Source organism: Salvelinus fontinalis, chromosome 40 (genome assembly GCF_029448725.1).
Source record: "Salvelinus fontinalis isolate EN_2023a chromosome 40, ASM2944872v1, whole genome shotgun sequence".
In the NCBI taxonomy this organism is placed as follows: domain Eukaryota; kingdom Metazoa; phylum Chordata; class Actinopteri; order Salmoniformes; family Salmonidae; genus Salvelinus; species Salvelinus fontinalis.
The window spans coordinates 4,155,562-4,177,473 of NC_074704.1; the positions used below are offsets into that span (position 1 = coordinate 4,155,562).

At 45.1% G+C, this 21,912-nt stretch overlaps 1 protein-coding gene across 1 annotated transcript; it reads right to left on the reverse strand.

Moving 5' to 3' along the window:
- Nucleotides 1–1,261: 1,261 nt before the first annotated feature.
- Nucleotides 1,262–15,250, reverse strand: LOC129839837 (zinc finger protein OZF-like). The gene is made up of 2 exons (XM_055907506.1): nucleotides 14,542–15,250; nucleotides 1,262–4,826 (listed from the first exon to the last, which is right to left on the reverse strand). The coding sequence occupies exons 1-2, from the start codon at nucleotides 15,029–15,031 to the stop codon at nucleotides 3,949–3,951; spliced, it is 1,368 nt and encodes a 455-aa protein (XP_055763481.1). The 5' UTR covers nucleotides 15,032–15,250; the 3' UTR covers nucleotides 1,262–3,948.
- Nucleotides 15,251–21,912: the final 6,662 nt, after the last annotated feature.

Below are 21,912 nucleotides of genomic sequence, written 5' to 3' on the forward strand. Positions count from 1 at the left end.
AGTGATGACTGTTCTTTCTCACTTCATCTGACCTCGGCACAAATCCCCTTAATCCTCTCCTACCTCAGAGCTGTCCGGTTGACTTGTACCAGTCTGTGATCCTGCTCCTTCCCATAGGATCCCTGATGTCTAACAAGAACATATTCTGACCTTATGTACAATTCCTGCATCCCTGTCTCTCCCTCTGTGACACGTCCTGCATTCCTCGCTCTCCCTCTGTGACACGTCCTGCATTCCTCGCTCTCCCTCTGTGACACGTCCTGCATTCCTCGCTCTCCCTCTGTGACACGTCCTGCATTCCTCGCTCTCCCTCTGTGACACGTCCTGCATTCCTCGCTCTCCCTCTGTGACACGATTAAGGATGTTTCAAGTTTATAAGTCAGAACCCATCACTACCAACACACAGTGTGAGGTAGCTATAAAGACAATTACATTTTTAGTAACGGAGTGTTTTCCAGACGAGGGTGGAATAGATGGCTAACATTAGCTAGCTTACTTTAGCTAACGTCAGTCAAAGATAGAATGACCAAACATGTTTACTCTGCGGAAGGTAGCTACCAGTCTAGCAGTGACTACCAGTACTGTGGCGTAAGTGAAATTGGTTAAAAATTTGTAAATATCTGTATGATTTAGCTGATGGCAATCAGAGTTCAATACAGGACCAGCTAGGTTAGCAAGCTAACTAACCCAGCCTGGCTAGCTAGCTAACTTACCCAGCCAGGCTAGCTAGCTAACTTACCCAGCTAGGCTAGCAAGCTAACTTACCCAGCTAGGCTAGCAGGCTAACTTACCCAGCTAGGCTAGCAAGCTAACTTACCCAGCTAGGCTAGCAAGCTAACTTACCCAGCTAGGCTAGCAAGCTAACTTACCCAGCTAGGCTAGCAAGCTAACTAATGTTACGAATCTTCTGATTTGTTGTGAAGGGGGGGGGGGGGAATCTATGGTATCGCATCACTTCTCAGCTGTCGTCGAAATGGCCTCACCATCAGTTCAGCCTGAAAATCACTCTGATAATCTTTTGGTCACTGCTTCATTCTTGATAGCCACAAGCCACTGGCATGAGCTTAGGTTTCCTGGGTCTCTTTTGGTTGGTTGGTTGGGTTTTGAGTAAGACTCTACTTGCACAACTCATGTATTCATTGTTTTTTCTGACAATTGCTCAAGCTCAGTAAATTTGTTTTGGGAATCATGGATGGACTGGAACATTCAAACCATCTGTTAGGTTCACATTGTTCAGAGTAAATAACTCACGGACACTAGAGAAGCTTAACCAAGTTTAATTCTTCCCAAAAGGTTCGTTACAGCTGTAATTCAGACAAAAACATGTTTCCATCATCACAAGTATATATACACACCACTTGGGACAGTCCTCTCCAATCCTTACATCTTCTGGTTCGACAGGAAGAGGCTAATAGGATAATGAACCATAATTTCTCCCTTCAGGGGATCTGACCTGACCTCAACCCCTCTTTTCGCCTAATCCACAGATGTCCATCCGCTTCCCCGAAAGCAATCCTGTGATCTCCTCCCGTTCAGCCAACACATTCCACAGCCATCTGTCTTTCTACAGAGAACCATTAACCTCTGATATAAAATCCAGTCTCTTCCACTCCTGTATTTTCTATGCTTTTGCGTATAACAATGGCCAGAGTTTACCCAGAATCCAACACCAGGTCTCTGATTTTCAGGTAGATATAAATCAGGACTGAGACGGGACCAGTCAGGAACACTCAACACCTCTTCACTATGTAAACCTGTTCAGGTAGATATAAGTCAGGACTGAGACGGGACCAGTCAGGAACACTCAACACCTCTTCACTATGTAAACCTGTTCAGGTAGTCAGGACTGAGACGGGACCAGTCAGGAACACTCAACACCTCTTCACTATGTAAACCTGTTCAGGTAGATATAAGTCAGGACTGAGACTGGACCAGTCAGGAACACTCAACACCTCTTCACTATGTACACCTGTTCAGGTAGTCAGGACTGAGACGGGACCAGTCAGGAACACTCAACACCTCTTCACTATGTACACCTGTTCAGGTAGATATAAGTCAGGACTGAGACGGGACCAGTCAGGAACACTCAACACCTCTTCACTATGTAAACCTGTTCAGGTAGTCAGGACTGAGACGGGACCAGTCAGGAACACTCAACACCTCTTCACTATGTAAACCTGTTCAGGTAGTCAGGACTGAGACGGGACCAGTCAGGAACACTCAACACCTCTTCACTATGTACACCTGTTCAGGTAGATATAAGTCAGGACTGAGACTGGACCAGTCAGGAACACTCAACACTTATTGGAAAGACATTCTGGTGTGTGTTTGGCATTTAAATGTGTCATTGTCCCCATTGGAAAGTAAGACACAATCTCAGGGTTAGGGTCCCAGGGTTAGGGTCCCTGGGTTAGGGTCCCAGGGTCAGGGTCCCTGGGTTAGGGTCCCAGGGTCTCAGGGTTAGGGTCTCAGGGTTAGGGTCTCAGGGTTAGGGTCCCTGGGTTAGGGTCCCAGGGTCAGGGTCCCAGGGTTAGGGTCCCAGGGTCAGGGTCCCAGGGTTAGGGTTCTGGAAAACAAGACTCAATCTCAGGGTTAGGGTCCCAGGGTTAGGGTCCCTGGGTTAGGGTCCCTGGGTCAGGGTCCCAGGGTCAGGGTCCCAGGGTCAGGGTCTCAGGGTTAGGGTCTCAGGGTTAGGGTCTCAGGGTTAGGGTCTCAGGGTCAGGGTCCCAGGGTTAGGGTCTCAGGGTCAGGGTCCCAGGGTCAGGGTCCCAGGGTCAGGGTTCTGGAAAATAAGACTCAATCCCAGGGTTAGGGTCCCAGGGTTAGTGTTCCAGGGTCAGGGTCCCAGGGTTAGGGTCTCAGGGTCCCAGGGTTAGGGTCCCAGGGTTAGTGTTCCAGGGTTAGGGTCCCTGGGTTAGGGTCCCTGGGTTAGGGTCCCAGGGTTAGGGTCCCTGGGTTAGGGTCCCTGGGTTAGGGTCCCAGGGTTAGGGTCTCAGGGTTAGGGTTAGGGTCCCAGGGTTAGGGTCCCAGGGTCAGGGTCCCAGGGTTAGGGTCCCAGGGTCAGGGTCCCAGGGTTAGGGTCCCAGGGTTAGGGTCCCAGGGTCAGGGTCTCAGGGTTAGGGTTCTGGAAAATAAGACTCAATCTCAGGGTTAGGGTCCCAGGGTTAGGGTCCCAGGGTTAGGGTTAGGGTCAGGGTCCCAGGGTCAGGGTCCCAGGGTCAGGGTCCCAGGGTCAGGGTCTCAGGGTTAGGGTCTCAGGGTTAGGGTCCCAGGGTCAGGGTCTCAGGGTTAGGGTTCTGGAAAATAAGACTCAATCCCAGGGTTAGGGTACCAGGGTCAGGGTTAGGGTCAGGGTCCCAGGGTCAGGGTCCCAGGGTTAGGGTTCTGGAAAATAAGACTCAATCCCAGGGTTAGGGTTAGGGTCAGGGTCCCAGGGTCAGGGTCTCAGGGTTAGGGTCCCAGGGTTAGTGTTCCAGGGTTAGGGTCCCAGGGTTAGGGTCCCAGGGTCAGGGTCCCAGGGTCAGGGTCCCAGGGTCAGGGTCTCAGGGTCAGGGTCCCAGGGTTAGGGTTCTGGAAAATAAGACTCAATCCCAGGGTTAGGGTCCCAGGATTAGGGTCCCAGGGTTAGGGTCCCTGGGTCAGGGTACCTGGGTCAGGGTCCCAGGGTATATACAGCAACATCTGGAATGTGAAAGCTTCTAGGGTCTCCAAACATCACATTTATTGTCCTGATGCTCCTAGAACATTCTCTATTAATGTTCCATCATTTACAAAATTAAAAATGTGATCATTTGACATTCGATCAATCAAAAGTGGTAGGATTTTTAAATACATTAATGTGAAACAAGTTGAACACAAACACATCAAAAGTCACAAATAAATCATTCCACACAGTGTTCTACTACTCAGGTCTGGTGTTGGAGATCATTCTACTCTGTGTTCTACTACTCAGGTCTGGTGTTGGGAGATCATTCCACACTCTGTGGTTCTTGCCTTGTGTTTTGCCAGGGAATCTGCTCGAAGAAAGCTCTTCCCACACTGATCACAGCGATAAGGCTTCTCTCCTGTATGTTTCCTCTGGTGTCTTCTCAGGCCGCTTGAGGCAGAAAAGCTAATTCCACAGTCAGAGCAGTGGTAAGGTTTCTCACCTGTGTGTGTTCGTTTATGGATAGATAGGGTTGTGGAGAGAGAAAAACTATCCCCACATACATCACAGCTATACGGTTTCTCTCCGGTATGTTTAGACTGGTGTGTTTTCAGGCCGCTGAAGGTAATATAGCTCATTTCACAGTCGGAGCAATGAAACGGTTTCTCCCTAGTGTGGATTCGTTTGTGTGTAGCCAGGGCTGTCCGGGCAGCAAAACTCTTCTCAGTGTGTACTCTCTGGTGTGATATCATTCCACCTGAGGTAGTAAAACTCATCCCACAGTCAGAGCAGTGGTATGGTTTCTCTCCGGTGTGGATTCTCTGATGTGATACCAGTCTACACGAGGTTGTAAAACCCATCCCACAATCTGAGCAGTGGTATGGTTTCTCTCCGGTGTGGGTTCTCTGATGTAATTGCATTCCGACTGAGGAAGTAAACCTCCTCCCACAGTCTGAGCAGTGGTATATTGTCTCTTCAGTGTGGAATCTCTGGTGTTTTTTAAGAGCTGATGAATATTTGTAACCTTTCCCACAGTCAGAGCAGCAGTGAGTTCTCTTCCTTGTGGGTCTCCGCTGGTGTTTCTTGAGGTGTTCTGATGTGGAGAGACTCTTCTCTGCCTCGTCAGCATCATGATGTCGTTGAGGCTCCCCAGAGGATCCACGATTGTCACATGTCTCTCCTGTGTGAACGACAAAGTCAGACGGTTTAAAACCTATTATGGACAGGGGGCAGTGTTTCCACTTTGAACGAATTGCGTACCCAAACGGAATTTCCTCCTACTCTGCCCCAGAAGGTAATACATGCATATTATTATTACTATTGTATAGAAAACACTCTGAAGTTTCTAAAACTGTTTGAGTTATGTCTGTAAGTATAACAGAACTCATTTGGCAGACAAAAACCTGAGAAGACTTCCACACAGGAAGTGAGAACTCGATTTTCAAAACAGTGCCAAATGATACCCCATATAGTTATGGATAAGCAAACACTTCCTAGGGCTTCCACTAGATGTCCCCGTCTTTAGATTTTGGTTATATGATTCTACTATAAAGGAGGGGCTCATAGGAGCTATTTTAGTGAGTGGTCTTCAGAAATCTCAGTCTCATTTTGCGCGCGAGCGAGAGAGAGTGCTCTCGTTCCAATGCTCTTTCTTCAGACAATGAAATTCTCCGGTTGGATCCTTATTGATGATTAATGTAAAACACATACTAAATATGGATTGCAAACATCATTTGACTTGTTTCTACGACCTGTAACGGAACTTTTTGAGTTTTTTGTCCGGAGGGATTGCTCGTGCGTCATGAAAATGGATTCGTGGGCTGAACATGCTAACAACAAGTGGCTAAATGATGGGCTTTATGGAACTTTATGGAACAAATCAGTCATTTATTGTCAAACTGGGGATCCTGGGAGTGCCTTCTGATGAAGTTATTCGAAGGTAAGTGGTACGTACATGTGGCCTGTGTCCCAAGTGGCCCTTATTCCCTATATAGTGCACTACTTTAGACCAGAGCCCTATGGAACCCTACTCCCTATATAGTGCACTACTTTAGACCAGAGCCCTATGGAACCCTACTCCCTATATAGTGCACTACTTTAGACCAGAGACCTATAGAACCCTACTCCCTATATAGTGCACTACTTTAGACCAGAGCCCAATGGAACCCTACTCCCTATATAGTGCACTACTTTAGACCAGAACCCTATGGAACCCTACTCCCTATATAGTGCACTACTTGTGAGCATATTTATAGTGTTTTTGTTGACGCCAAAATGGCGACTATTTCTTCGGCTGGATTGGGCTCTGAGCGCCGTTCTCAGATTATTCTTTTACCTTAAAGTTTATTTTGAAATCTGACACAGCGGTTGCATAGAGGATAAGTTTATCTTTAATTTTGTGAATAACACTTGCATCTTTTATCAATGTTTATTATGAGTATTTCTGCAAAAATCACCGGATGTTTAGGAATCATAACATTACTTCACGTAACGCGACAATGTAAACTGAGATTTGTTTTAATATTTATATGCACATTATCGAACAAAACACACAATACATGTACAACATGATGTCCTATGACTGTCATCTGATGAAGATAATCGAAGGTTAGTGATTCATTAACTATATTTCTGCTTTTTCTAACTCCTATTGTTGGCTGAAAAAATGGCTGTGTGTGTTTGTGACTTGGCTCTGACCTAACATAGTCATATGTTGTGCTTTCACTGTAAATCATTTTTGAAATCGGACACCATGGGTAGATTAACAAGATGTTTATCTTTCATTTGCTGTATTGGACTTGTTAATGTGTGAAAGTTAAATATTTCTAAAAAAAATATTTTTGAATTTCGCTCGCTGCCTTTACAGTGGAATGTTGTGGGTGTTCCGCTAGCGGAACCCCGGGGCTAGAAAGGTTAACTCATGACCTTCTATTGCGACCTCGGTCTCTTGTTATCTTAATAAAGAAAAAAGATGGAGTCTTTAGGCACCGCTGTTAAACTCCACAGTCGTACAGTATCTAATTGTCGACATAATGCTGATGATGATGATCCAACATGGAGCATGAATGTCTTATTACTAGATATTAGATCCAACATGGAGGATAACTGTCTTATTACTAGAGATATTAGATCCAACATGGAGGATAACTGTCTCACTACTAGAGATATTAGATCCAACATGGAGGATCACTGTCTCACTACTAGAGATATTAGATCCAACATGGAGGATAACTGTCTCACTACTAGAGATATTAGATCCAACATGGAGGATAACTGTCTCACTACTAGAGATATTAGATCCAACATGGAGGATAACTGTCTCACTACGAGAGATATTATATCCAACATGGAGGATATCTGTCTTATTGCTAGAGATATTAGATCCAACATGGAGGATAACTGTCTCACTACTAGAGATATTAGATCCAACATGGAGGATAACTGTCTTATTGATAGATATTAGATCCAACATGGAGGAAAACTGTCTCACTACTAGAGATATTAGATCCAACATGGAGGAAAACTGTCTCACTACTAGAGATATTAGATCCAACATGGAGGATAACTGTCTCACTACTAGAGATATTAGATCCAACATGGAGGATAACTGTCTCACTACGAGAGATATTATATCCAACATGGAGGATATCTGTCTTATTGCTAGAGATATTAGATCCAACATGGAGGATAACTGTCTCACTACTAGAGATATTAGATCCAACATGGAGGATAACTGTCTTATTGATAGATATTAGATCCAACATGGAGGAAAACTGTCTCACTACTAGAGATATTAGATCCAACATGGAGGAAAACTGTCTCACTACTAGAGATATTAGATCCAACATGGAGGATAACTGTCTCACTACTAGAGATATTAGATCCAACATGGAGGATAACTGTCTCACTACTAGAGATATTAGATCCAACATGGAGGATAACTGTCTTATTGCTAGAGATATTAGATCCAACATGGAGGATAACTGTCTCACTACGAGAGATATTAGATCCAATATGGAGGATAACTGTCTCACTACGAGAGATATTAGATCCAACATGGAGGATAACTGTCTTACTACTAGAGATATTAGATCCAACATGGAGGATAACTGTCTTATTGCTAGAGATATTAGATCCAACATGGAGGATAACTGTCTTACTACTAGAGATATTAGATCCAACATGGAGGATAACTGTTTTACTACGGAAGATATTAGATCCAACATGGAGCATAACTGTTTTATTGCTAGAGATATTAGATTCAACATGGAGCATAACTGTTTTATTGCTAGAGATATTAGATCCAACATGGAGGATAACTGTTTTACTACGGGAGATATTAGATCCAACATGGAGCATAACTGTTTTATTGCTAGAGATATTAGATCCAACATGGAGCATAACTGTTTTATTGCTAGAGATATTAGATCCAACATGGAGGATAACTGTTTTACTACGGGAGATATTAGATCCAACATGGAGCATAACTGTTTTATTGCTAGAGATATTAGATCCAACATGGAGGATAACTGTCTCACTACTAGAGATATTAGATCCAACATGGAGGATAACTGTCTTATTGATAGATATTAGATCCAACATGGAGGATAACTGTCTCACTACTAGAGATATTAGATCCAACATGGAGGATAACTGTCTTATTGCTAGAGATATTAGATCCAACATGGAGGATAACTGTCTCACTAATAGAGATATTAGATCCAACATGGAGGATAACTGTCTTATTACTAGAGATATTAGATCCAACATGGAGGATAACTGTCTTATTGATAGATATTAGATCCAACATGGAGGATAACTGTCTCACTACTAGAGATATTAGATCCAACATGGAGGATAACTGTCTTATTGCTAGAGATATTAGATCCAACATGGAGGATAACAGTCTTACTACTAGAGATATTAGATCCAACATGGAGGATAACTGTCTTACTACTAGAGATATTAGATCCAACATGGAGGATAACTGTCTCACTACTAGAGATATTAGATCCAACATGGAGGATAACTGTCTCACTACTAGAGATATTAGACCCAACATGGAGGATAACTGTTTTACTACTAGAGATATTAGATCCAACATGGAGGATAACTGTCTTATTGCTAGAGATATTAGATCCAACATGGAGGATAACTGTCTTATTGCTAGAGATATTAGATCCAACATGGAGGATAACTGTCTCACTACTAGAGATATTAGATCCAACATGGAGGATAACTGTCTTACTGCTAGAGATATTAGATCCAACATGGAGGATAACTGTCTTACTACTAGAGATATTAGATCCAACATGGAGGATAACTGTCTTACTACTAGAGATATTAGATCCAACATGGAGGATAACTGTCTCACTACTAGAGATATTAGATCCAACATGGAGGATAACTGTCTCACTACTAGAGATATTAGATCCAACATGGAGGATAACTGTCTCACTACTAGAGATATTAGATCCAACATGGAGGATAACTGTCTTATTACTAGAGATATTAGATCCAACATGGAGGATAACTGTCTTACTACTAGAGATATTAGACACAACATGGAGCACGACATAACTGTCTTCACCAGCATGGGGAATGAGACACCAAAATATTCTGGACATTCCTTGCGTCAGAGTGGCCATTTTGTTGCTGATTAAATCTCGGATAGGAATCTGCAGCTGAAACGATAAAGCATTTCGCTAATAAACTGAAGAATGGGACTGGAAAAATGTATACAACAGGTGGGTCTAATCCTGAATGCTGATTGGTTTAAAACCGCATTCCAGCCGGTGTCTATTCCACAAGTTACCACCGGCTAAATCTATAACATGAATATTTACTCTGTTCCACCTGACTGCTGCAATCCACTGTCTCATCAGCCCAGCCAGGCAATTTATAAACTTGATCTCCACTATAAAAAGCATCTAGACATCATCTCTCATTTCTTTTAGACTAACATTTAGTTTACAACGGCAGAGATTTGAATAAACCTTACTGTCCGTCTCTCTAACATTGTTTGTGTCGGGGGTCGGGACTCGGGACGAGAGGCAGGTAGCGTTTTCTCAGCCAGTCAAAATCCTTAAATCAGCTGGTATAACTTTTATGGATATATATATATATATATACAAAGAAATGTAAATTTGAAAAAGGTCAAACGAAACAAAGTGCATCTTGTTTGCAGTCTTTCCTGCGTCAGTTTGAAGTTATTGTGTTAGCTGTGTTATTGTTATTTTATGTTATTATTACTAGCTCCTTTGAACAGTGTCCTGATGAGACATGTTCTATGTTATTATTACTAGCTCCTTTGAACAGTGTCCCGATGAGACGTTCTATGTTATTATTACTAGCTCCTTTGAACAGTGTCCTGATGAGATGTTCTATGTTATTATTACTAGCTCCTTTGAACAGTGTCCTGATGAGATGTTCTATGTTATTATTACTAGCTCCTTTGAACAGTGTCCTGATGAGATGTTCTATGTTATTATAACTAGCTCCTTTGAACAGTGTCCTGATGAGATGTTATTATTACTAGCTCCTTTGAACAGTGTCCTGATGAGATGTTCTATGTTATTATTACTAGCTCCATTGAACAGTGTCCTGATGAGATGTTCTATGTTATTATTACTAGCTCCATTGAACAGTGTCCTGATGAGATGTTCTATGTTATTATTACTAGCTCCTTTGAACAGTGTCCTGATGAGATGTTCTATGTTATTATTACTAGCTCCTTTGAACAGTATCCTGATGAGATGTTCTATGTTATTATTACTAGCTCCTTTGAACAGTGTCCTGATGAGATGTTCTATGTTATTATTACTAGCTCCTTTGAACAGATGAGACATGTTCTATGTTATTATTACTAGCTCCTTTGAACAGTGTCCTGATGAGATGTTCTATGTTATTATTACTAGCTCCTTTGAACAGTGTCCTGATGAGATGTTCTATGTTATTATTACTAGCTCCTTTGAACAGTGTCCTGATGAGATGTTCTATGTTATTATTACTAGCTCCTTTGAACAGTGTCCTGATGAGATGTTCTATGTTATTATTACTAGCTCCTTTGAACAGATGAGACATGTTCTATGTTATTATTACTAGCTCCTTTGAACAGTGTCCTGATGAGATGTTCTATGTTATTATTACTAGCTCCTTTGAACAGTGTCCTGATGAGATGTTCTATGTTATTATTACTAGCTCCTTTGAACAGTGTCCTCATGAGACATGTTCTATGTTATTATAACTAGCTCCTTTGAACAGTGTCCTGATGAGATGTTCTATGTTATTATTACTAGCTCCTTTGAACAGATGAGACATGTTCTATGTTATTATTACTAGCTCCTTTGAACAGTGTCCTGATGAGATGTTCTATGTTATTATTACTAGCTCCTTTGAACAGATGAGACATGTTCTATGTTATTATTACTAGCTCCTTTGAACAGTGTCCTGATGAGATGTTCTATGTTATTATTACTAGCTCCTTTGAAAAGTGTCCTGATGAGACATGTTCTATATTATTATTACTAGCTCCTTTGAACAGTGTCCTGATGAGATGTTCTATGTTATTATTACTAGCTCCTTTGAAAAGTGTCCTGATGAGACATGTTCTATATTATTATTACTAGCTCCTTTGAAAAGTGTCCTGATGAGACATGTTCTATATTATTATTACTAGCTCCTTTGAACAGTGTCCTGATGAGATGTGATTATTACTAGCTCCTTTGAACAGTGTCCTGATGAGATGTTCTATGTTATTATTACTAGCTCCTTTGAACAGTGTCCTGATGAGATGTTCTATGTTATTATTACTAGCTCCTTTGAACAGTGTCCTGATGAGATGTTATTATTACTAGCTCCTTTGAACAGTGTCCTGATGAGATGTTCTATGTTATTATTACTAGCTCCTTTGAACAGATGAGATGTTCTATGTTATTATTACTAGCTCCTTTGAACAGTGTCCTGATGAGATGTTCTATGTTATTATTACTAGCTCCTTTGAACAGTGTCCTGATGAGATGTTATTATTACTAGCTCCTTTGAACAGTGTACTGATGAGGCATGTTCTATGTTATTATAACTAGCTCCTTTGAACAGTGTCCTGATGAGATGTTATTATTACTAGCTCCTTTGAACAGTGTCCTGATGAGACATGTTCTATGTTATTATTACTAGCTCCTTTGAACAGTGTCCTGATGAGATGTTATTATTACTAGCTCCTTTGAACAGTGTCCTGATGAGACATGTTCTATGTTATTATAACTAGCTCCTTTGAACAGTGTCCTGATGAGACATGTTCTATGTTATTATAACTAGCTCCTTTGAACAGTGTCCTGATGAGATGTTCTATGTTATTATAACTAGCTCCTTTGAACAGTGTCCTGATGAGACATGTTCTATGTTATTATTACTAGCTCCTTTGAACAGTGTCCTGATGAGATGTTCTATGTTATTATTACTAGATCCTTTGAACAGTGTCCTGATGAGATGTTCTATGTTATTATTACTAGCTCCATTGAACAGTGTCCTGATGAGATGTTCTATGTTATTATTACTAGCTCCTTTGAACAGTGTCCTGATGAGATGTTCTATGTTATTATAACTAGCTCCTTTGAACAGTGTCCTGATGAGACATGTTCTATGTTATTATTACTAGCTCCTTTGAACAGTGTCCTGATGAGATGTTCTATGTTATTATTACTAGCTCCTTTGAACAGTGTCCTGATGAGATGTTCTATGTTATTATTACTAGCTCCTTTGAACAGTGTCCTGATGAGACATGTTCTATGTTATTATAACTAGCTTCTTTGAACAGTGTCCTGATGAGATGTTCTATGTTATTATTACTAGCTCCTTTGAACAGTGTCCTGATGAGATGTTCTATGTTATTATAACTAGCTCCTTTGAACAGTGTCCTGATGAGACATGTTCTATGTTATTATTACTAGCTTCTTTGAACAGTGTCCTGATGAGATGTTCTATGTTATTATTACTAGCTCCTTTGAACAGATGAGAAATGTTCTATGTTATTATTACTAGCTCCTTTGAACAGTGTCCTGATGAGACATGTTCTATGTTATTATTACTAGCTCCTTTGAACAGTGTCCTGATGAGATGTTCTATGTTATTATTACTAGCTCCTTTGAACAGTGTCCCGATGAGACATGTTCTATGTTATTATTACTAGCTCCTTTGAACAGTGTCCTGAGGAGACATGTTCTATGTTATTATTACTAGCTCCTTTGAACAGTGTCCTAATGAGACATGTTCTATGTTATTATTACTAGCTCCTTTGAACAGTGTCCTGATGAGATGTTCTATGTTATTATTACTAGCTCCTTTGAACAGTGTCCCGATGAGATGTTCTATGTTATTATAACTAGCTCCTTTGAACAGTGTCCTGATGAGATGTTCTATGTTATTATAACTAGCTCCTTTGAACAGTGTCCTGATGAGATGTTATTATTACTAGCTCCTTTGAACAGTGTCCCGATGAGATGTTCTATGTTATTATTACTAGCTCCTTTGAACAGTGTCCTGATTAGATGTTATTATTACTAGCTCCTTTGAACAGTGTCCCGATGAGATGTTCTATGTTATTATTACTAGCTCCTTGGAACAGATGAGACATGTTCTATGTTATTATTACTAGCTCCTTTGAACAGTGTCCTGATGAGATGTTCTATGTTATTATTACTAGCTCCTTTGAACAGTGTCCTGATGAGATGTTCTATATTATTATTACTAGCTCCTTTGAACAGTGTCCTAATGAGAAAGCATATGTTCTATGTCAGGTGAAATCGTGCCTCATTAGCACAGTGTTATCAGCTGCATCCAAATAAATGCCACTAGAAAACAGCTTCCACAAAATGCAGCTACTTTGCTGTTATTCTGGCCTTATTTTTTTTGACGTGACTGTAAATTATCCGTAGTTGGCTAGTCAGCAAGCAAGGGATAAGAACGTTGCCAGCCAGTATGGCAATGGAACATTTAGAACTAACGACTGGGTCGCGTCCGTAGATACAGAACATAAAGAACTAACGACTGGGTCGCGTCCGTAGATACAGAACAAAAAGAACTAACGACTGGGTCGCGTCCGTAGATACAGAACATAAAGAACTAACGACTGGGTCGCGTCCGTAGATACAGAACAAAAAGAACTAACGACTGGGTCGCGTCCGTAGATACAGAACAAAAAGAACTAACGACTGGGTCGCGTCCGTAGATACAGAACATAAAGAACTAACGACTGGGTCGCGTCCGTAGTTACAGAACAAAAAGAACTAACGACTGGGTCGCGTCCGTAGATACAGAACAAAAAGAACTAACGACTGGGTCGCGTCCGTAGATACAGAACATAAAGAACTAACGACTGGGTCGCGTCCGTAGATACAGAACAAAAAGAACTAACGACTGGGTCGGGTCTCTAGCAACCCTAGATTTGTGTCGGGACTATATATTGTGGAAGGATGAAATAGTATGAATAAATTAATCAAAATAACGTTTTTAATGAAAATATGTCAATCATTATTTGAATATGTTGGTAACCCGTTGTATAAAAGTGATTAATGCCCTCGACGCCGCTGTTTGTTGGATATACGGTTTGCCGGCCCAGACGAACAACACCCGCGCCGATATAGCCAACAAACACCGGCGTCGTGGGCATTATCACTTAAGTAACCGCTCTCAAATTCATAGACAGACCTTAGGATGCCAGGACTGACCATCCATGATATCAAACATTATAGCTTTAATCATGTAGAGGCTATACAGTGTTGGTTTACGTTTAATTCGTTTACAACCAGAGTAAAACAAGCCTCTATTTGGGGTTTCTGACAGTTGAACTAAGCTCGTGAGGCATGCATAGTGCGCGCTACTGTTAGGACAATACTTACTGGTGTTAATCAGTTCTCCAAGCTCCTCTTCCTCCTCCAATGTGACAGTTATCTCTCCTTCCTCCTTCACAACAAAAACGGTATCCTCCTCTTCCTTCACTGTAACATCCTCCTCGTCTTTCACTCGGAACGCGTCCTCCTCTTCTTTCACTGAAACTTTCATCTCCTCTTCCTCTTCTTTTACTGTGATATCCTCCTCTTTCTCGTCCTCCTCTTCTTTTACAGTAACATCATCCCCTTCTTTCACTGAAACGTCTTTCTCTTCTTCTTTTACTGTAACATCCCCCTCTTCCTCTTTCACTCTGAACGCGTCTTCCTCTTCTTTCACTGAAACGTCTTTCTCTTCTTCTTTCACTGTAACAGCCTCATCCTCTACTTCTTGTTTTACTGTAACAGCCTCCTCTTCCTCCTCCTCTTTGACGAGAGCTTCTTTCTCCGTCCAGCAGACCCCCCCTTCTTTATCAGGAGGAGAGTAGCTTAGTGAACTCATGGTCGGAGATGTTAGCTAGCTAGGCTAATGCTAACTTAACGAGCCCGCTAGCTGACTAATAACAACAACGTAAATATGAAATTAATTGGGATAACTAACTAGATGACATAAATGTGTCCAAACACCGTGGCTAATATACCAGAAGGCGTATAGAGAGCTTTAATTTTTCAGCTATTCTTGGTTTCCGAGATGGCTGACTAGCTGTTGTTGCGTAAAGGTACAAAAGCAAAAAGAAAGCGTTCCGTCCACTAAATAACACGTCACTTTAGCAGCATCACTTGAAATACCCAGACCGTCCACTAAATAACACGTCACACTAGCAGCATCGCAGGGAATACCCAGGCATCGTCATCTGCTGACTGGATAATGAATTATATTTTATTTAGATGCAAAATGTGAATCACTTTTAACTAATTGTTTTTAATAATATTTAATAAGAATATTATAACATTACATGAAACGTACATAAAGGGAACCATGCATTGATTAATGCAAATACAAAGTGATCATTTGAAACATTTAGGCTGGGAATCAATCAGGACTTATTTTTTCTACTGTATTATTGACTGTATGTTTGTTTATTCCGTGTGTAACTCTGTGTTGTTGTTTTTGTCGCACTGCTTTGCTTTATCAAAAATATATATATTTAACATTTATTTAACCAGGTAGGCCAGTTGAGAACAAGATCTCATTTACAACTGGCCTACCTGGTTAAATAAAGGTTAAATATATATATTTTTAAGAATCTGCTTAATATCATTGTCCATCTCTCTCTCTCTCTCTCTCTCTCTCTCTCTCTCTCTCTCTCTCTCTCTCTCTCTCTCTCTCTCTCTCTCTCTCTCTCTCTCTCTCTCTCTCTCTCTCTCTCTCTCTCTCTCTCTCTCTCTCTCTCTGTTCTCATGGCAACGGGCCATAAATCAGCTGCTGTGATTTACACACTGCGGTATTTCACCTAATAGATATGGGAGTTTATCAATGTTTGATAAAAAAAAAAAAATTCAAAAATCTTTGTGGGTCTGTGATTTGTGTGAAGTATGTATCTCTAACGTGGTTTAGGAAGGTCGGTTTCCACCTCAGTTTGTGTGCACATAGTCAAGGGTTCATGGTTTAGGAAGGTCGGTCACCACCTCAGTTTGTGTGCACATAGTCAAGGGTTCATGGTTTAGGAAGGTCGGTCACCACCTCAGTTTGTGTGCACATAGTCAAGGGTTCATGGTTTAGGAAGGTCGGTTTCCACCTCAGTTTGTGTGCACATAGTCAAGGGTTCATGGATTAGGAAGGTCGGTCACCACCTCAGTTTGTGTGCACATAGTCAAGGGTTCATGGTTTAGGAAGGTCGGTTTCCACCTCAGTTTGTGTGCACATAGTCAAGGGTTCATGGTTTAGGAAGGTCGGTCACCACCTCAGTTTGTGTGCACATAGTCAAGGGTTCATGGTTTAGGAAGGTCGGTCACCACCTCAGTTTGTGTGCACATAGTCAAGGGTTCATGGTTTAGGAAGGTCGGTCACCACCTCAGTTTGTGTGCACATAGTCAAGGGTTCATGGTTTAGGAAGGTCGGTTTCCACCTCAGTTTGTGTGCACATAGTCAAGGGTTCATGGTTTAGGAAGGTCGGTCACCACCTCAGTTTGTGTGCACATAGTCAAGGGTTCATGGTTTAGGAAGGTCGGTTTCCACCTCAGTTTGTGTGCACATAGTCAAGGGTTCATGGTTTAGGAAGGTCGGTCACCACCTCAGTTTGTGTGCACATAGTCAAGGGTTCATGGTTTAGGAAGGTCGGTTTCCACCTCAGTTTGTGTGCACATAGTCAAGGGTTCATGGTTTAGGAAGGTCGGTCTCCACCTCAGTTTGTGTGCACATAGTCAAGGGTTCATGGTTTAGGAAGGTCGGTCACCACCTCAGTTTGTGTGCACATAGTCAAGGGTTCATGGTTTAGGAAGGTCGGTCACCACCTCAGTTTGTGTGCACATAGTCAAGGGTTCATGGTTTAGGAAGGTCGGTTTCCACCTCAGTTTGTGTGCACATAGTCAAGGGTTCATGGTTTAGGAAGGTCGGTCACCACCTCAGTTTGTGTGCACATAGTCAAGGGTTCATGGTTTAGGAAGGTCGGTTTCCACCTCAGTTTGTGTGCACATAGTCAAGGGTTCATGGTTTAGGAAGGTCGGTCACCACCTCAGTTTGTGTGCACATAGTCAAGGGTTCATGGTTTAGGAAGGTCGGTTTCCACCTCAGTTTGTGTGCACATAGTCAAGGGTTCATGGTTTAGGAAGGTCGGTCACCACCTCAGTTTGTGTGCACATAGTCAAGGGTTCATGGTTTAGGAAGGTCGGTTTCCACCTCAGTTTGTGTGCACATAGTCAAGGGTTCATGGTTTAGGAAGGTCGGTTTCCACCTCAGTTTGTGTGCACATAGTCAAGGGTTCATGGTTTAGGAAGGTCGGTCACCACCTCAGTTTGTGTGCACATAGTCAAGGGTTCATGGTTTAGGAAGGTCGGTTTCCACCTCAGTTTGTGTGCACATAGTCAAGGGTTCATGGTTTAGGAAGGTCGGTCACCACCTCAGTTTGTGTGCACATAGTCAAGGGTTCATGGTTTAGGAAGGTCGGTCACCACCTCAGTTTGTGTGCACATAGTCAAGGGTTCATGGTTTAGGAAGGTCGGTCACCACCTCAGTTTGTGTGCACATAGTCAAGGGTTCATGGTTTAGGAAGGTCGGTCACCACCTCAGTTTGTGTGCACATAGTCAAGGGTTCATGGTTTAGGAAGGTCGGTCACCACCTCAGTTTGTGCACATAGTCAAGGGTTCATGGTTTAGGAAGGTCGGTCACCACCTCAGTTTGTGCACATAGTCAAGGGTTTCCTTAAGGTCCTTACATTTACATGCCACCCTGACCAACCACCCTGACCAACCACCATGACCAACCACCCTGACCATCCACCCTGACCAACCACCATGACCAACCACCCTGACCATCCACCCTGACCAACCACCATGACCAACCACCCTGACCATCCACCCTGACCAACCACCATGACCAACCACCCTGACCATCCACCCTGACCAACCACCCTGACCAACCACCCTGACCAACCACCATGACCAACCACCCTGACCATCCACCCTGACCAACCACCATGACCAACCACCCTGACCATCCACCCTGACCAACCACCATGACCAACCACCCTGACCATCCACCCTGACCAACCACCATGACCAACCACCATGACCAACCACCATGACCAACCACCCTGACCATCCACCCTGACCAACCACCATGACCAACCACCCTGACCATCCACCCTGACCAACCACCATGACCAACCACCCTGACCATCCACCCTGACCAACCACCATGACCTACCACCCTGACCATCCACCCTGACCAACCACCCTGACCAACCACCCTGACCAACCACCATGACCAACCACCCTGACCATCCACCCTGACCAACCACCATGACCAACCACCCTGACCATCCACCCTGACCAACCACCATGACCAACCACCCTGACCATCCACCCTGACCAACCACCCTGACCATCCACCCTGACCAACCACCATGACCAACCACCCTGACCATCCACCCTGACCAACCACCCTGACCAACCACCCTGACCATCCACCCTGACCAACCACCATGACCAACCACCATGACCAACCACCCTGACCATCCACCCTGACCAACCACCCTGACCAACCACCCTGACCATCCACCCTGACCAACCACCATGACCAACCACCCTGACCATCCACCCTGACCAACCACCCTGACCATCCACCCTGACCAACCACCCTGACCAACCACCCTGACCAACCACCCTGACCATCCACCCTGACCAACCACCATGACCAACCACCCTGACCATCCACCCTGACCAACCACCCTGACCAACCACCCTGACCAACCACCATGACCAACCACCCTGACCATCCACCCTGACCAACCACCATGACCAACCACCCTGACCATCCACCCTGACCAACCACCATGACCAACCACCCTGACCATCCACCCTGACCAACCACCATGACCAACCACCCTGACCATCCACCCTGACCAACCACCCTGACCAACCACCCTGACCAACCACCATGACCAACCACCCTGACCATCCACCCTGACCAACCACCATGACCAACCACCCTGACCATCCACCCTGACCAACCACCATGACCAACCACCCTGACCATCCACCCTGACCATCCACCATGACCAACCACCCTGACCATCCACCCTGACCAACCACCCTGACCATCCACCCTGACCAACCACCATGACCAACCACCCTGACCATCCACCCTGACCATCCACCATGACCAACCACCCTGACCATCCACCCTGACCAACCACCCTGACCAACCACCCTGACCAACCACCATGACCAACCACCCTGACCATCCACCCTACATATCCACCATGACCAACCACCCTGACCAACCACCCTGACCAACCACCATGACCAACCACCCTGACCATCCACCCTGACCAACCACCATGACCAACCACCCTGACCATCCACCCTGACCAACCACCATGACCAACCACCCTGACCATCCACCCTGACCATCCACCATGACCAACCACCCTGACCATCCACCCTGACCAACCACCCTGACCAACCACCCTGACCAACCACCATGACCAACCACCCTGACCATCCACCCTGACCAACCACCATGACCAACCACCCTGACCATCCACCCTGACCATCCACCATGACCAACCACCCTGACCATCCACCCTGACCAACCACCCTGACCAACCACCCTGACCAACCACCATGACCAACCACCCTGACCATCCACCCTGACCATCCACCATGACCAACCACCCTGACCATCCACCCTGACCAACCACCCTGACCAACCCCCCTGACCAACCACCATGACCAACCACCCTGACCATCCACCCTGACCAACCACCATGACCAACCACCCTGACCATCCACCCTGACCATCCACCATGACCAACCACCCTGACCATCCACCCTGACCAACCACCCTGACCAACCACCATGACCAACCACCCTGACCATCCACCCTGACCAACCACCATGACCATCCACCCTGACCAACCACCATGACCAACCACCCTGACCAACCACCATGACCAACCACCCTGACCATCCACCCTGACCAACCACCCTGACCAACCACCATGACCAACCACCCTGACCATCCACCCTGACCAACCACCATGACCAACCACCCTGACCAACCACCCTGACCAACCACCCTGACCATCCACCCTGACCAACCACCATGACCAACCACCCTGACCATCCACCCTGACCAACCACCATGACCAACCACCCTGACCATCCACCCTGACCATCCACCATGACCAACCACCCTGACCATCCACCCTGACCAACCACCCTGACCAACCACCCTGACCAACCACCATGACCAACCACCCTGACCATCCACCCTGACCATCCACCCTGACCATCCACCATGACCAACCACCCTGACCATCCACCCTGACCAACCACCCTGACCAACCACCATGACCAACCACCCTGACCATCCACCATGACCAACCACCCTGACCATCCACCCTGACCATCCACCATGACCAACCACCCTGACCATCCACCCTGACCAACCACCCTGACCAACCACCCTGACCAACCACCATGACCAACCACCCTGACCATCCACCCTGACCAACCACCATGACCAACCACCCTGACCATCCACCCTGACCATCCACCATGACCAACCACCCTGACCATCCACCCTGACCAACCACCCTGACCAACCACCATGACCAACCACCCTGACCATCCACCCTGACCAACCACCATGACCAACCACCCTGACCAACCACCATGACCAACCACCCTGACCAACCACCATGACCAACCACCCTGACCAACCACCATGACCAACCACCCTGACCATCCACCCTGACCAACCACCCTGACCAACCACCATGACCAACCACCCTGACCATCCACCCTGACCAACCACCATGACCAACCACCCTGACCATCCACCCTGACCAACCACCATGACCAACCACCCTGACCATCCACCCTGACCATCCACCATGACCAACCACCCTGACCATCCACCCTGACCAACCACCCTGACCATCCACCCTGACCAACCACCATGACCAACCACCCTGACCATCCACCCTGACCAACCACCCTGACCAACCACCCTTACCATCCACCCTGACCAACCACCCTGACCAACCACCCTGACCATCCACCCTGACCAACCACCCTGACCAACCACCCTTACCAACCACCCTGACCATCCACCCTACATATCCACCATGACCAACCACCCTGACCATCCACCCTACCCATCCACCCTGACCAACCACCCTGACCATCCACCCTACATATCCACCATGACCAACCACCCTGACCATCCACCCTACCCATCCACCCTGACCAACCACCCTGACCATCCACCCTGACCATCCACCCTGACCAACCACCCTGACCAACCACCCTGACCAACCACCATGACCAACCACCCTGACCATCCACCCTACATATCCACCATGACCAACCACCCTGACCATCCACCCTGACCAACCACCCTGACCAACCACCATGACCAACCACCCTGACCATCCACCCTGACCAACCACCATGACAACCACCCTGACCATCCACCCTGACCAACCACCCTGACCAACCACCCTTACCATCCACCCTGACCATCCACCCTGACCAACCACCCTGACCAACCACCCTGACCATCCACCCTGACCAACCACCCTGACCAACCACCCTTACCAACCACCCTGACCATCCACCCTACATATCCACCATGACCAACCACCCTGACCATCCACCCTACCCATCCACCCTGACCATCCACCCTACATATCCACCATGACCAACCACCCTGA